Here is an 18,108-nt window from a genome sequence, read left to right as displayed (position 1 = left end):
TAAAATTTGGTAGGAATGTCTGGATTTAAAAATTGATTGAGCAAATTTACACATTTTTTGGCAGGTACGAATGATTACACATATGTATTTCATCTTCATATTTAGCTCTCTGCCTAAATTGTAAATTATTTAATATAAATGGGTAAATAAAGCATGTTTCCAGGTAAATTTTTGTCCTTATATAAAATTATTTTGGATCTTCCAGGTAATTTTTTTCTGTTATCTGCCTGAAACATGTGCAGATGCATGCAGTAGGCACATTCATGAGCACTGGGCTGTTATGTCAGCGCTGCGTAATATGTTGGCGCTATATAAATCCTGTTTAATAATAATAATAATAATGGTATCTCTAGATCTCCAGCTTCTAAAGACTGCCTGGCAGGGATCAAGTGGGAATACAAAATCAAAGGGACGCTAAAGATGCCTGCTTTCTGCTACTATGCACAATCTATTTACCATCACTGGGTTTTGTTTATTCCTCCGGATACTGAACTAACTGTATAAAATCATTAGTTTTCAAATTGTACCTTTTTTACATTAAGATAATATAACTCAGCCTTACAAATCTTCTCAAGGCTTGGCATTTTCACACTAGGGGTCTGATTAATTAAAGCTCTCCAAAGCAGGAGAGAAGATGCTTTCATCAGTGAAGCCGGGAGATCCAGCAAACTTAGAATACATATTTATTAGCAAATGTTTTCAATCTTGGACCAGATCTATCCCAAGTTTGCTGGATTACCCAGCTTCACTTATGAAAGTGTATCCTCTCCAGCCTTGGAGCACTATAATAAATCAGGCCCTATAAGTTCTTCCTGTGCTCCTCTCCTCCTTTAGGCTGCCAGGTCCTAGTGCCTAAATATATGATAGAATAAAAGGACTGTACAATAGGATTGTACAATGACATTAAAGCTGCGTACACACTGCCAATTTTTGTCGTTGGAAAGGATCTTTCATCATTGGCCGATGCTGATTATCGGGCGATAAAAATCTGACGTGTGTACGTAGCTTAAGGCTTCTTAGTTTACTGTTCATAACCTCCCTGCCTTAGTATATGCTTTAAATAACAAAAAAAGCACAAACTTGTTGTCCATTGCAAACATTGTAGAAGAAGCTACAATAGGTACATCCAATGGACATTACTTTTTTTTTCAACATATTTGAACAAGCAAACATAAGCATTTCATTCAAAAAAGTACTTACGGATGGTGACACCCAAAGTAGCATGGTAAATTTATTGCCATAATCTAACCTAATTGAAATGCAAATTTGTTATGTAGGGAAATGCAAGTACATACACCTACATTAATCACCTAATCGAACCCATGTAATCAGAATAAAGTGTACAAGATTTGATGCCAAAAATGCTCTTTATGCAGTGTTTTAGTGGAATACACATATAAACCTCAAATATAGAGGGTTTTTGCTATGTATGTGTGTGGTGTCACCCCAAGATCAAAACAGCTCACTAAGTCACTCAGAAAGAAGGTATTGGATGCCTATGAGTCTGAGAAGGGATTTAAAGGCATTCACAATTTTTTATAGAGTGTTGGATGAAGTTCTAGGTAAAGATGTCTCTATTTGTTAACCACCAACTGTAACTAATGTGGATTTTGTTCCTGGGTTGAAGGCTTTACAGTGATCAATGTTTTAACTGAAGATACTTCCTAGACACGTTTGCTTTTTAAAATATATATATTGTTTTGCAGCTGCTTTAACCTTCAAGTGTCTACAAGACCAGTGGCCAGTTTATTGTAAAGTCATACGAGAGAAGAATCTCTGCCAAGACATGAGATGGTACCAGCGTTGCTGTGAAACATGCAGGGACTTTTATGCTCAGAAAATGCAACAACGGAGTTGACCTTAGTTTTCACACATTCAACAGTGTTACAGTATCTAAAGAGAAACACATGTCTAGCATATTGCAACCAAAATATTTCAGATTTCATATAATTTAATCAATTTAATTTATTTTTTTCACATTACGCCTCACACTTGCTTTTTACATGACACATTTCTGCTGTGTAACCAATGTTTTTCATTTCAGAAACATATTTCTGCTTTTATTAAGAAATTCTCTTGGGTCATTTATGAAGAGTAAAGCCTGTTCATAGATGTTTAATATCATAACTTGTATTGTTGGATGTCCGAGTCCATTCTCAGAATATCTACCATTACAGAATATTTCCTGGTTCAATAGATTGTTTTTATCTCTTGGAGAACACCATGCATGTTACCTGAGTATACCAATGTACATCTTTCAAGTTATGTGATTAGTAGTCTACTATATTTTTAACTCATACCTAAGGACACACTTGTGCCGACCACACATCGGATATCTATTTGTGTAAGTCAGATCTTTAGGATATCACTGTTTCATGAGAGCCAATCTACTTTTTAGTGTATGTAAGCTTCCCATTAAACAATACAAAAGAGCATCTTAACAAATCATAAAATGAGCTGGTATGCATTTTAAACCTGAGCTTCAACATCATCAATCATTTTTTGAGTGAGATAAACATCTAATCTAAGGATCCCAAGCAGCATCAAATGTAAAAAACGTATTATTAAGGGTATAGGTCAATCTATCTTTGGTCATTACCCAATTCATTTTAGGTTTGATGCCGCCCAGGGTCAAAGTCGGAGTTCTCCAAGAATGAGCTATAATTAATTGAACTACTTAGATTATATACCACATAAAGTGCAAAGTTTTTTTAAGGATAGGTTTTACTATGCACATGCAGGAGCCACTGAGCAGAGCCACCAAACATGAGCCATAGTCGGGGGCTCTGAGGACAGCCCCAGAAATCAAAGGGGGGAAACCTGAGGGTTAAGTTTGGCCACTCTTTCTGGTACTAAGTATCATCTAGGAATAGTCTTATATTTTGAAATAATGCAAGACCTATTTATAGAGATTTTAGAAAGATTAGCAGTGATAGTTTGTCAATCCGATAAATCAAATTGAAACCCTATATCTTTCTCCCACAGCTTGATATAAGGGATTTTCTCTTTCAGAGAGGGTCACCCAAGGTTTTGGATGCTCTTCTGCATTTGGTTTTGTTTTGTATGAGGACTCATTAATAGGAAGGCCAAAAGGAAAACAATACCATTATGCTGTAAGGACTAAATTAATGAATTTCCAAAATCTAAAACTGCTAACATTAAGAAGTCAGCAGCACATTATTCTGGAAGAAGAAGGTGGAAATTAGGATTCATTAATAAACCAAGCTGCACCCTTGAGAATTTTTTTTGTGCTAGGGCCAAAACATTGTTTGCTCATGCTTACAGGTTAATACCATTTTAGTGTTTTTTTATAACTTTTAGTTTAGGCAATCACAAGGTAATAATATTTTAAGGTCTAATCAAATGCTGGTTATCATCTGTGTATATGCTTTACATCATAAGTGACCCACGATGGTTATCTTTATCTTACCAAATAAGGAATTATTACAGTATTTAGCAAAAATATGGTCTCTGACATTTTTAACTAAAAGAAACTGGTCATATAAGCCAGTAAATATATTTCTTTAAAAAAGTCCATTCTTGGTGATATATTAAAAGAATCTCAACTGAGTTCTACTAGAGGCATTATTTTAAGCAGATTGTAAAGCTCAATGGACAAGTCAACAATTAAGGATAATATTGTGTGTACAGATGTCCTACATTTCTTAGTTTTCAAAAATTGTATTTGTGTTACACATTTTGCAAATCAGGATATATGTAATTTGTTCTCCATAAAATTTCTCTACCTCGTTAGTGCCTCTGTTGTTAGAAGCATCATGGAGACCAGTATTTTGTTCAGCAGATATAAACAGTTCTAATGTGTCAAACAATGCCACAATATTCTTTTTTCCATCATTGGCTCTGGGTAGGACTGTTAACTGCAAGCGTATATGTTGACTGCAATTCACCAGCTAGTGACAACTGCAAGAGTTCTTTATAACAAAATAACTTTTTTTGGCTCCTATGTTTCTGAAACTTGGGCTGCGGACTTAGGGGTAGTAAAAATCTATGGAGATCACAAAAAAAACTAGTCCAACGTCATCCACTCATTTATAGGTTTAGGGCTGGTGACCGTAATGTGTACCTGTGCCAAGACTACGAACATTGCATTTTAAATATTCCCAAACAAGTAGTAAAAGCGCTTAAACAAGCCATCATTGATAGTTGTACCTGCGTGTACTGTGAAGTAGTTAATTCCTAAAGATCACAACAAAACATTCTAGGTCATAGGTCTGTTGGTTTCAAACAGCTTACAGCACCTAGTTTCGGTTAACATTAAGGGCTGACAGGCTGCCTGTTGTCCATAAAAAGTATAGGAGAAAAGAATATCCCCCTGTATGTCTAATAGCTTCAGAGATTATTGAAGGTTTGTTTTAAAGTGGGCACAGGTTCACTTTTAATAAAGTGGTTCATGATGTCAATAACTGGCAAAAGTTTAAAGCATTCAATTACAAGCTGAATTTCCAAACTATATAAATACAATATTTAGAAAGTTGGTAAGCCATGGGGTACCACCAAGTTCTTGAATGAATGAGTGGAATGACATTTTACTGTATAACAGGTTTATTTGACTAAAGGAGTTTAGGCTGTTCACATAACAAAGTAAAGCATCACTCTGAGCTTAGAAAATATGGTGAAAATTCTTGGCAAAGAATATCCAACCATATGCGAGGAAATGTAAACAAAATTATTTTTTGCCTGCACTTGATTGAATGGATGGAGTCAGTAGAGCTTCTCCCCATTCACTAAGCTAAGTGAATTTCCATTGCAGAGTAATGATTTGTTTTGCTCTGTAAACAGAGTCTTAACTTCATTATTAAAGTGGAACTAAACCCAAAAAAACACACTTACCTTAAATCCAGCAGACCCGTCAGGAGAATTCTTTAATTGTGTCAATCATGTTGTACTGATATTCGTCTTCGGCCCGGTTATTCCTCCGGGTTCTTCTTCCTATGTCCCCCGCACTGCGCAGGCATGAGGAGAGACGTAGATGGAGGAAAAGCTTGCCGATATTACTGCGCATGCGTGAGATCGGCATTTTTTTTCTTCAAATAATGAACGGGCTCCTTCTGCACGATATCAGGAAGGAGAAACTAAGATACTCCCGGGATGAGTGACACAGATATCCCAGGAGGCTTTGCACTCCATTCTGTCTTGATCGCCGTGGTATTTAAGGAGACTACAAAAGAAATAATTGAATCCTAAATAGATTTTTAGAATGGTAAAGACAAACAAACACAAAATCAGTCAATTTCTCCCATTGAACCATTGTTTTGTTTACCAAAGAGCTAACACTTACTGTTGTGTTATAAACACACTGTAAAATCTGCACTGAGTACTGTAGTTTTGGAGGATGGTGCTAGCAGAATAGTCTGCCCATGTCACAAGGTGCTACACTTTTATTTCTGGTCATTAAAGCTATAAAAAGATATACTTTAGGTTTTAGAATGATGTTATGTATTCTTGTTGGCAATATTGTCTGGTTTCAATATCTTTATTCTCTGAGATATTTCAAATAAGAGGTTCGATTGCATTAAGTAAGTTGGAAGCCATTTTGATGTTTTTGGATGTTTCATAAAACAATTAAGTGCAAAAAAAGGTTATAATTACACATAACTGATACTGTATATGTACTCACCCTTGCAGCTATAATAAATGTATGTAATGAGGTTCTTAATGTCTACTAATAAGGCCAAATAATTACATCAGGTGATACACATACATTACTGGCACAAAGGATAAACAAACCAAGTTAACCATAAAACATAATACATATGGTCCAAAATGGCCTTTGATAAAAAAAAATGTGTTTTTACAAATTTGTAGGACAATGGTCATTCTTTCAAAGCTTGTATGATTGTGACAATTGGTTGTATTAGCTGTATTCACTGTTTTACATGGTCCATTGTACTATGTAATGCTTAGTTACTAAATCCTAAAGCAAACTTGGTAAGATAACATAGCATGCCACTGCTGTCAGATTTTTGGCCTGAACATAGAATAATTAGACGTTGCACATGTTTTTATTGGGCACAATTTTTTTCTTTGCTGTATGCTATAATTGCCTCTTTGAACTAGCTGGGGTTAATTCATAGTAAAAGGCATATGCATACAGCAAATAGACATATTTCTGTTGCAGAGAAGAACAAGTAGATGTTCATTAAGCAAAGTAAAACTGTGATTACTTTAAGTAGCCAATCATGTGCAGGGAAATATAATTAAAAAAAGTACAAGTGCAAGCTTAAATGAACATGACTTTCCTTTTTAATTAAATGTAAAGTGATAACATATAAATACTACCATCAGAAAATTAATAAATACTTAAATATATGCATGATTATACATTTTAATTTCCAGAAGCATTTTTAATTTTAAAAATGCATCAACAAGCATTAGTTTATTAATGGATCCATAATCATGATTCAGAACACTTTAAATAGCAAAAATAACATGAGTATAATAATAAAACAAGTAAAATAAATTTCATTGATTGATTTGTAATTCCTAATCTCATGCCAATGCCTGATAATATATTGGCTAGTGATTCAAACTAAAAAAAAACCTTTAAATTAAACCAATTTGTTACCTTCAATTATTAGAACAAAACCATCATGATAATAAATAAAATAAAGATTTATTAGATTATCTTTAAAAATAGAGAATTTTATGATCGAATAATAGATTTGACTTCTCTATCCTGCACTTCCAATACAATAGACATTTACAACTGAAGCAGAAAAGATTATTAGGTATAGTTAAAGGCTAATAAAAATACATGTATCCATAAAAAGGATGTATCAGAAAAAAAGGTTATTTTAGATTATACCAAAAAGTGAGAAAAAGAATTATAGGTGGCAAATAAAAATTACAAAAATAAAAACATTTTTTGGGGTGCAGTTGATTGTTATTGGCTCTTATTGGTTATAAAAATTCCTTTCAACTATCCTAATTTTGAGTCAAAATACAGTCCCCTTCAATGCTTTTTATAAATACAGCAAAAAATGTAAAATAAAAAACTTAAAACAACAATATGCAAAAAAAAAGTGGAATAAAATTTTTATAGCCTATTGTTCCAAGAGAGTTTAAAATGTTTTATACATGCCATATACGCATTCCAAGTGTTGTGCTGACTTGTCTATAAGCACATTACATTTTATTGAGTTTATGTGATAACTAGACAAAAAGGTTTGATGCACAGCAACCTTTAGCAGCCCTCAATAGAATTTAGGCAATTTATGAAGTTGAAAAGCAAGGTCAATTCATATTGATTATTGTGTATTTCTGTCCACTATTAATCTTTGCACTGTTATTAAAAAAGTTTCACCAACATTAAAGTTCATTTTATACTGACAGCTTTGAAAAGAAAGGAGCCATTCTATGTCCTGGATGAAAGTCATTTTTCTGCTCTTTTTTAGTGATGTGAGTTCTCAGGACAGTAGGGTATGTTGCGCACAACAACTTGAATACAATATCAAATAAACACTGTATATGTTTACACTGAATCACTGTTGCACTGTTAGGACTTAACTACATGGTCTTTTAATTTCCATATATCTCCATCCATCTGCTGCCAGTGAAATGATTGTCAACAATGGATTATATCTCTAAATAGCAGCAAATGTTTAAAATTACCTATGTTGTTTAGTCCTTCTCTGTTAAGGTCAATTCATTTGATATCATACCTAGACTCTTTTCATCGACTGTCATCTTTTGTTATAACACTTTCAATAATGTTATGTTTAACAATGCCAAACTGTTGTACATCACTTTGTATTGCCATCTGTCACTGTACACTATTCCGATGTATCCTCTCTGGCCATTGTCATCGTTGTATTATTGTTTTGAATAAAAGTTTCACATAAATTGAAATAAATTAGATGAACTATTTGAAATATTAAAGATTTTCTTTATGGCAAAAGGGTTGTTTGAATTGTTTTTGAATTTAAAGTTTCCAATAAAATGAGGTTATTAAAGTCATTTTGGAATGATAACCTTTGTATCTTACATTTTCTATATCATATCAAAATTTAACTATAGGCAACATTAAAAAAAAAAATGTATTGCCATCTGTTACTAGAATTTTTTTGCAAGTTCACTATTTGCAGCAGTGATCTGATAAATAGGGCCTGATTTATTAAAGCTCTCCAAGGCTGGAGAGAATACACTTTCACCAGTGAAGCTGGGTGATCAAGGAAACATGGAATGGATTTCTTCAATGTCATTTGCTATTTGCTAGCAAATGCTTTGAATCCTGGACCAGATCCATCCCAGGTTTGTTGGATCACCCAGCTTCACTAGTGAAGGTGTATTCTCTCCAGCCTTGGAGAGCTTTAATAAATCAGGGCTATAGTCTTTTGGACACCTCTACAAATTTAAACCAAACTGGTTCACCTAATGTGACAAATACCCATTTGGTTGTTCATGTAAAATTGGTAACTGCACAATGAGTATTAGGAATATGTGAAGGATTCACTAAACAATCTAATAAAAACTAACCTGCACCACTATCATTTTCTGTACCAAACCACAAAACTAAAATGTTTGACCTGAAAGGAATGTTTCTATGGAGAAAGGGATGCTTAATGTATTTGGTAAAAAATGTATTTGCCAAAATTTCAATAACTGTGCAGGAATAAATTCCTCAAAAGGTTACTTTGACTTGGTTTCACTATCTAACAAACGGAGGGAAGTGTGCAGAATTAGACCGTCAATATAAGCAGGGGGTTTTTTATATACAATGAGAGAAAGAAGTATTTGATCCCCTGCTGATTTTGTACGTTTGCCCTCTGACAAAGAAATGACTATATAATTGTAATGGAAGGTTTATTGTAGCTGTGAGAAACAGAATAACAACAAAAGAACCCCTTAAAAACCCAGGGCTCAAAAATCAGAGCTTGATGTGCATTGTATTGAGTGAAATAAGTATTTGATCCCCTATCAACCAGCAAGATTTCAGGCTCCTTGGTGTCTTCCCTGTATGCAGGTAACCAGCTGAGATTAGGAGCACCCTCTGTAAGGGAGTGCTTCGAATCCAAGCTTGTTACAGTACCTGTATAAAAGACACCTGTCCACATAAGCAATCAATCAGATTCTAAACTAGCCACCATGGCCAAGACCAAAGAGTTATCTAAGGATGTCAGGGACAAGATTGTAGATCTACACAAGGCTGGACTGGGCTACAAGACTATTGCCAAGCAGCTTGAGGAGAAGCTGACAGTGCTGACAGCTCAATAATTCGCAATTGGAAGAAACACAAAATAACTGTCATTCTTCCTTGGTCTGGGGCTCCATGCAAGACCTCCCCTTGTGGAGTTGCAATGATCATGAGAACAGTGACGACACAGCCCAGAACTACATGGGGAATTTGTCAATGATCTCAGGGCAGCTGGTACCATAGTCACCAAGAAAACAATTGGTAACACACTGCGTCGTGAAGGCCTGAAATCTTGGAGAGACCGCAAGGTCCCCTGCTCAGAACACCACATGTACAGGCCATCTGCAGTTTTCCAATAAACATTTGAATGATCCAGAGGAGAACTAAGTGAAAGTGTTGTGGTCAGATGAGACCAAAATTGAGTTCTTTGGCATCAACTCAACTCGCCGTGTTTGGAGGAGGAGGAATGCTGCCTATGACCCCGAGAACATCAACCCAACGTCAAACATGGAGATGGATACATCATGCTTTGGGGGTGTTTTTCTGCTAAGGGGAGAGGACGCCTTCACCTCATCAAAGGGACAATGGATGGGGCCATTTACCATCAAATCTTGAATTAGCACCTCCTTCCCTCAGCCAGGGCATTGAAATAGGGTCGTGGATGGGTATTCCAATGACCCAAAACACAGGGCCAAGGCAACAAAGTGAACAAAAGAACCACATGAAGGTCCTGGAGTGGCCTAACCAGGGGATCAAATAATTATTTCACTCATTACAATGCACATCAAGCTCTGACTTTTGAGCACTGTGTTTTTGAGGGTTCCTATTGTTGTTATTCTGTATTTCACACCTACAATAAATCTACTATTACAATTATAGACTGGTCATTTCTTTGTCAGAGGGCAAACGTACAAAAACAGCAGGGGATCAAACACTTCTTTCCCTCACTGCATATACAGAAGGTAGGAGCTTAGCTTTTAGCTGCTAATTAAACAAAGACTTTTCCTGATGGGGGAATGTATGGTTGGTAACAAACTTGTTCATGACCTAACCATGCAATATGGCAGCTTCCAGCACCACTGTTGTGTGAAATAGGAGGTATTTCCACCAAATTCCCCACTGATAATTTTGGGACAAAGACATTGAGGATGAATATATGGGTTTTATGGTATGAAGTACTCTAATTCCTCATAAATTGTAAGGTAAATATAGTTAGAGCCTGATTACAGTACGTAATGAATACGGAGCACAGGTATGTGTATTATATATGTAATATACACTGTTTCTCTTGGTGACTCCACTGCTGAAACAATGGAGGCTAACTATGCCAAACAATGTCTGTATAGATACAGTGCTGTATGCTGGAAGTATTCCAATACCCAGCAGCAAGACAGTTTTGGGGGGACACTAGTTGCTGAGTAATTTTGTTTCTTTTTTCAAAAATTCAGGGAAGGTCCTGCAAGATGGGGGACAGTTGGAAGAGTGAAATAGAAAGGTGAGGAACAATCAGGGGGGAACAATGACAATTAGGAGAAATATTCTTTCTTTCTGCTAAATTGTTCCTTTTTTCCAAAGTAAGCAGCTGTGTAGTAAGTATGAGATCTCTCAATGAGATAAGGTTATTCATCCAGATCAGACAAAATACATCTCTGGTCTTTTCACACTTTTAGACTCCAATGTCTACTAACAAAGTATGTATATAAAAGGTACAAATTTGTGTATACAAATACAAATTTGCTCTTAGCACAGGTATGAATGTGCTTTTCATGTCAGAATTGGGTTTAGAACGACCAGGCAGCAGCTGAATTCACCTGTGAGATCATTGTGTCCTTTATGAATAATTTATACTGGTCTCCAGATATTGTGTAAAGGTTTACCAGTCTTTCTTACAGCAATGAGCTGAAAGCATGGATCTTTCTGTTTTGCCGAATAACAATCATCCTGACAAATTTCTACGCCTAGATGTAAAGACTTTACTAGCTAATACTGCAGCCTTGCGCTCACAAAAATGGCACAACAAGCTGTACCTCAAGGTAAGTCCTCCAATGAATGCAACAACCATACTCTGCCTAATATAACGTGTTTGCTGGACAACCATGGCTTTTATATGCCTGTGTTTTTGTATATCTATTTTTAGATGAATGACGGTTGCAGAAATCAGCACATTATTTATTACAGCAGTCAATCCAAATAAAAGCGGCTATAGTTTTGGGCTACATATCTACAGTATTCATACCATATGAATAAGGTAGAGTCACTGAGAAATTTTTGGACGCTGGCTGGGCCCTAGGATGTTTGTGGCCACACACATTTAATTAATTTTTAATTATTTACACATATTTAAGTAATCATTTTCCTTATTTTTACATTTGTATACCGTAATACATTAGCCTATTTAATACCCATGTTTCAGTAAATTATATATAATTTTTCTGCATATTAAGAATTGACATCAATGTGCAAAAATGTTTTTACAGTGCATGCAAGTTTCATGAAATTGTCCATATACAATAAACATTTAAAAGCTGTAGTATATGCTTGTGTACACTTAGTATGGACTTGTGTGGATGTGCATGCACTCCAGCAGTAAAAAAACATGGATTCAGAAGTTACATATACCTTAAATCCAAGTTAGTGAGGCATCACTTTTAGAAGCTTTGAATCTTATGAACACCTTCTAAGATTCCTGAAGTTGTTAATAGATGCAGATGATGCTCTTTGTTATTCCAAGCCAGGGACTGACCAGTTAGTAATAAAGAAGAAAAATCCATGTTCTAGAAACTTCATTATGACAAACTGAACAATGCACAATCAGAAATATCCTTTATTTAAAGCCACACACTAGGAAGGTATAAAAGACAACAAAAATATAGCTGTATATTAATATCATTACTAATATTATATAATTAAATTTTATACCTGTAAGCACCTGATTTTTACTTGGTATCAGCGTCTAGCAGTCCTTTTTCAGCAGTGTTAAGACAGGAGCCAGTCAGTTGAGCTGCAGGAAAAGCGGAAAAAGAAAAGGAAAAGAGAGCAGACAGATAGAGTAGTTTTTTTGGTATTTTGCTTTTGGTGGTAGGGATTATGGCCACATGCAATAATAAAAATGAAACCAAAAATAACTGCAGCAAAGAACAAAATGTTCAGAGACACAACCCGCCTACCACCCTAAACCTGCGATGCATATGGGAGACATGGTCCGCGGCTCTGGCCGGTGTGCCCCCCAAGCGGGGTCCTTCTCCTGACACTGCTAGTGTGTACACCAGCCAGAGTCACTGAGTCTGCTTTAGGATTCAAGTCCCATAAAAAAAAAAATAGAATCTGAGTCTGCTTTACAGGCAATATCAGACGTGGACCATGTGCAGTAGTTCATTGTGTGCATTCATTTACATTTATTTGAAGCGGAACTAAACTAAAAACAAAAAAAATACACTTATCCAGCAGATCCCTATATGGCGCTGGTTCTTTTTGCGTTGGCCTGTGATTCCTCTTCACCCCGAAGCCGGGGGATACCATCCTCTGTCATCTCTTTTGGTCTTCTTGGTACTTCCCCTGATCTCATACTGCACAGGTGGGAAAACAAGGGGAAAAAAAAGGGCCTTGGTGGAAAAAATGCCATTTCTGCGCATGCCCAATCTTGGGTGACATAGCCGCTGTGAAAGGGGGAAAAAAAAAGAGGGACCATCTCACAAAAATGCCCCTTTTGCGCATCCAGACCAGCCAGAGCCTCCGGACATAGGTATCTTGGGAGGCTCTGCGCTCCCATTAAGTCTTGGTTGCCGCAGTGATCAAGACTTAAAGGGGGAGTGCTGTACCATTTTTTTTAATTTTTTTTTTTTAAAAGGGTGTTGCACTTAAAAAAAAAATTACTTTATTTAGAAGGGTTGTATAGCCTTCTATGTAAATTAAAAATGTTGAGTTTAGGTACGCTTTAAGAAAGGGCTGAAGTATATCTACCTGATGGCACATTCTAGATTTGGAGTGTCATATGCATTTAACTACAAGTGAAGGTAGTGGATATCTGAATGAAAAGCCCAAACAGCTGACAGTTTAGGGCATAGCAGTGGAATTCCTTAATAAGTTCTTGTTGTTCTTGATTTCAGTACTTTCTGAGTCGATTACTTAGGACAGCTATGCAGATCAGGAATGTCAGAATAAAATCAGAACTCCTAAACTGCATATTTGTTCTAGATCAGTACCTTGAGGAATACTGAAGTCAGCATGACATCCAGGCAATAAAAAATTCAGGATAGGTCAGAAATGGCAGCCTTTAAAAGCCCCAAGCAAACGTTTCTTCTGCTATACCTACCTGAGCATGAACTATGTCTGTCTTTCCAAGCAAAAAAAAACAGTTTCATATGATCAAATTACACTGGTAATTTAAATATTTTTGGGGACTTAAGTTACCAGTATTCCCAGATCTGTCCAACAGCAGTGCCTATGGAAAGTCTGATAGTAGTGTACAAGTTTATTGATGGATTCTTTGTCCAATGCAGTGTCCATGGAAAGTCAAATGGTAGTGTATCAAATTCATGATGGAGTCTTTGTCATATAGAGTAAATACAAGCATAGTTGCAAAGAATAATAGTCAGTATTAACTTTAATAAAGAGAACTCTTGTTAACAGATAATCAACTATCTGATATTATTCACAGCATGTGCATCAGTAATAATAATCCACCTTTTTTATTGTGTCAGATATAGAAGGGGGTTGGTTGTATATACATACCCTATAATTTAACTTATTTACTTACTCCTATATCTGAATAAATACAAAGTTAATTGGAAAACAGAGTAAATGCCAGAGCTTTAAATAATTTCTTTACCCCAAACTATTCCCATGCACAAAAAAAAAATCACTGCCATGTATTTCTCCACTGCAGAGTTACACTTAATAATAATATTTTCTTCTAATAAAATACCTGGTACTCCTGCTTTCCCTCAAGGTATTTAAACCCTGCAGGGCCTGCACACCCCCAAAAGATAAAAGCAGTGCTATGCACTGTAAAGTACACCATGATGATATAAGCAGGTCCATGTAATGTCCAGGTGGATGCCCCCTTCCTGGACAGAGTGACACAGGGCACCCTGAAGACCTTGGTTACCCCTATACCTACATCACAGCAGAGAAGTGGCCTTGACCTGTGCAAGAATAGTTTTTAGTAAAAAAAAGTAGTTAAAAGTAAAAAGTAGGCTTGTTTTTCTAGGTAAGAGAGAGTTAATTTTCTGAAACAATTTTGAGCAAAGGCTAATTTTATTATCATTATTATTAACCTATTATCATTATAAGTTATTTCAGTAAAGTTATTGTTTATTACAAAAAATATTCTGTGCTGTTTTTTATGTATGAAATATATTTTACTCAAAATGTATTATTTTCTCTCTTTTTATTTATTCATTTTTGTGTTGGACATAGGATGATAACAGCAATGTCAATGAAGCAAAACAGTCATTAAAGGTGGAAAGCCATACAGTAGTTGACAAAACCTTGTTTGAACATTTTACTCCAGAAATTCTGAAATCCACAATAAAAAGCAACCCTCTGTACATGGATGTAGCAAAGCAAGAGAAAATTTTTACGGTCGAGAAAAAGCCATCATGGACTGTTCAGGACTATGACCAACGATCCCTAAACCCAAAACTATCCCTGTACATGAAGGTATGGTGTATGTTAGTGCAATTTATTTGTATTTTAGTGTAATAAAATACATTATGATAAATAAACATAAAACAGTAAATAATAACACCGTACAATAATGAGTTAGAAGATTTTCTAACCTCTAGGCCATTCATTCTTTGAGCGAGGACACATTCACACCAGATCCAGGATCACTGGAAGCTATTAGCAAGCAAATCAAAGGATATGCCCCCTCATCAATATTTCTTTATATAGCATTTATTATTATGCATGGCACAGTGTTTGGAAGTTGATAGCATGTTATAGTGTGTTATATACAGTATGGCATTTTCATGTCCTTGGAAGGTTTTGTGCTGCAAATGCTCCTAAGCACACATTCCAGCATTCAAGGTGTTTTAAAGTTTTTTTTCACATATTTCAATTAGAAGTAAAACACTTTAAATATACTGTTAAATATTGCCCCCTAGCAAAATATCCTAGTGTGTATAACTCCAAACAAAAAATCAATTACATACATAAATACATTTTACAGCACTTTATTATTGTAAATGATTATATTGTGAAAACTCTAAGGGGCAAATGGCATCATATCTAATTTATAACAAACAGAAGAAAGAGTGTTCCTGTATGAAGCAATCAAAATGCATCCATACTGTTAGCGAAAAAAATAAATTCCTATTTTCACTTTTGGATCCAAATGCTAAGTATGCTATGGCAATGATCTCTCCAGTTGCCCAAATTATGGGACAAGCATTTAGGTGAAGTCTGCAGTTAAGATTAAGTCATTTAGCACCATTAATGCAGTACAGGCAGTAAACTCCTGCATGGCATAGCCTGTGCTTTGCAAAACTGCAATTTCCACGGTGCCAATTTCTGCCACTTAAAAGTGATGTGGCAAGTGCAGAGGCGGCATATAGCCCCCACTACCAGACCCTAGGCATATGTCTTGCTTTGTTAGAATTAGATGAGTCGACCTCTCCCCACATAAAAGGTTTTACCTTTATTTACACTATAAGCCTTACCTTAAAATGTTCTAACCTCAAAATCTACAACCAACTTCAGAGATAAAGGGATCATTTCATTTCATTTCAAGTGTTTGATTGCTGCTCTACTTAGGCATAAACAAAGAAATGTTTAAGGCTAGCCTACCAGAAGCTGGAGGGCTGATAACCGGAAGATGGATGGCTGTTGAATGGTTCCTTCCGACAATTTTACACTTTATTTTCCTGTGCATTACTTTTCTACATAATTCTGCAACTGGGGACTTACAATGGTATTAGAATATATATTTATATTGGTACCAGCAATAGAGGGAAATAGTAATATATCTGATGGTAAAAGGTGGCAATGCCAGTGTTGGCATCCCATCAATCTCTATAGACACTGTGGGCCTAATTTATTAAACCTCTCTGGAGAGAAGACACTTTCATAAGTGAAGCTGGGTGATCCTGCAAATCTGGAATGGATTTCTTAAAAGTCATCTGATATTTGTTAGCAAATGTTTTGAATCCTAGGCCAGATCCATTACAGGATTGTTGGATCATCCAGCTTCACTGATGAAAGTGTATCTTTTTCAGCCTTGGAGAGCTTTAATAAATCAGGGTCCTGTCCTGGTCTCAGGGGTACCTGACATTTATGAAACTCTTCTCTGGATTTCTTCATAGTAGTATGACTCTCTGTCCCTTTTACAAGTCAATGATCCCAAATGAGAAATCAGGTTTAAAAAGTTAATCCCCATAGCAAATAAAACCCAATTCCAATCAAAGTAAACAATAGTGGTGGTTCTAAAAATGTTGAATCAGGCCAAAATTTTGGATAGAACTTCTGTCACCCTCAACTCCTTTTCTGCTGTGTATTATAAAGCATGAGAATTTCTTACCTCACGGTCAGATCAGGCCCTGGACGATTGACCAATACTGTTCTGATCCTTTGGGTTTAGCCATAGCCAGGAGTGGGATCCAAGGCAGAGACACAAATTGCCTTTACAGGTAGGCAGCCAATGTGCGATCCTCCTTCATACAGATGCCAACTACAACCAGAAATGTACTATTGCCCAGTGGTTTATGGTGGGATCCCAGTATTGCTGCAAGGTATTTGGAGGGGTCATTTTCCATATTAGGAAACAAGGGGGAGCAGTGACCAGAAGTTTTATTCTGGGTTTATGTTCATTTTAATGTATAATACAGAACATGTAACAATACAGCACCTTGACCATGCCATTTTATTTTGCAGGAGAATCCAAATGAGTTAAAGTATTGGCTGGAGGATATTTATACTCCTGGGTATGACTCTCTATTGAAGAAGAAGGAGAATGAGCAGAAGAAGTCCAAACTCTGTAAACTCTTGGCATTTTTGGCACTCTTTGTTTGCATTCTCATTGCCATAGTAACCGTTTCTGTTTTGTTTACTTAAAAGTAATTCTCTGGTGAAGATTTTAGTATACTTTTATAAAACTGTAAAAATTTCACAGAATTAATTTAACATACAGCAGGTACTGTTTTTATAATAATAAAATAGAATGTCACCATCTGCCTGGGTGTGCTTTGTACATTATGTGGAATGCCATGTTTCCAGCCAAAATGTCATGACTGTTCATTCCAATAAGCCAATGTGACTCCTATATGTAATATTTTAAATAAAACCACAATTAGGTCATTTTTTCCATTTCTAACTCATGTGCAGTATATAATGTCAATTGGATTACAAATAACCACATTGCAAGCCACTGGCAAATTTGAATGAACACTATTTACATTTTTGGGCCCTATTTGCACTTTATACAAATATAACAAAGGCCTGCATTGCACTAATAATCCTTACTAATTGCTATCCAAGGTCAATTTAGAAACTAGAAAAGATGCCACATCATTGCAACCCCAGAACTCTATTGTGGTAGATCAGTAATTCCTCATACTTAGAAATTGTACTGGGAAATTAATCTATATAATGTTTCTGAAGGTAAGGAAATAGGAGGGTTAAGCTTTAAATGTGCAGTGACAATACTTATATGTTTACATATATTGTCCCCATTGAAATATGGCTGGATTTCTTTCCCTTTCTGATGCAAATGCTGCAGTATGAAAGTCACAAGAGCGAAATTGGTGCCTCCCTCATCCAACCAGTGACATATACAAGTAGTAGGTGAGCATTTTACTGATCTGCTGTAATGTTTATGGTGATCCCATTGCCAGCTAATTGTCACCAGCAATAGACACTAGTCAGGCATGGATGTGAGAAAAATTTCTAAACGTTCCGAAAAACATGGAAATTCAAGCAGAATACAAAATAAAAATTCAAAATATTTTTCATTTGGG

At 35.9% G+C, this 18,108-nt stretch overlaps 2 protein-coding genes across 2 annotated transcripts in view; both read left to right on the top strand.

Annotated features, from left to right (window-relative positions):
• The window catches only part of ADAMTS19 (ADAM metallopeptidase with thrombospondin type 1 motif 19), a 114,993-nt gene extending 108,580 nt beyond the window's left edge, over window positions 1–6,413 (top strand). Inside the window, exon 22 of the mRNA XM_072413949.1 lies at window positions 1,707–6,413. Coding sequence (XP_072270050.1) covers window positions 1,707–1,858 — 152 coding nt within the window. The 3' untranslated portion in view covers window positions 1,859–6,413. The remainder of the gene's footprint in view (window positions 1–1,706) is intronic.
• Window positions 6,414–11,061: 4,648 nt separating this feature from the next.
• MINAR2 (membrane integral NOTCH2 associated receptor 2) lies at window positions 11,062–17,206 on the top strand. The gene is made up of 3 exons (XM_072413948.1): window positions 11,062–11,187; window positions 14,573–14,815; window positions 17,027–17,206. Exons 1-3 carry the CDS (start codon window positions 11,062–11,064, stop codon window positions 17,204–17,206), a joined length of 549 nt encoding a protein of 182 aa, XP_072270049.1.
• Window positions 17,207–18,108: the final 902 nt, after the last annotated feature.

This window comes from Pyxicephalus adspersus, chromosome 6 (assembly GCF_032062135.1).
Source record: "Pyxicephalus adspersus chromosome 6, UCB_Pads_2.0, whole genome shotgun sequence".
Classification (NCBI taxonomy): Eukaryota; Metazoa; Chordata; class Amphibia; order Anura; family Pyxicephalidae; genus Pyxicephalus; species Pyxicephalus adspersus.
Note: the sequence above shows the minus strand (reverse complement) of the source record. Positions and strands in the feature narration are given on the sequence as shown.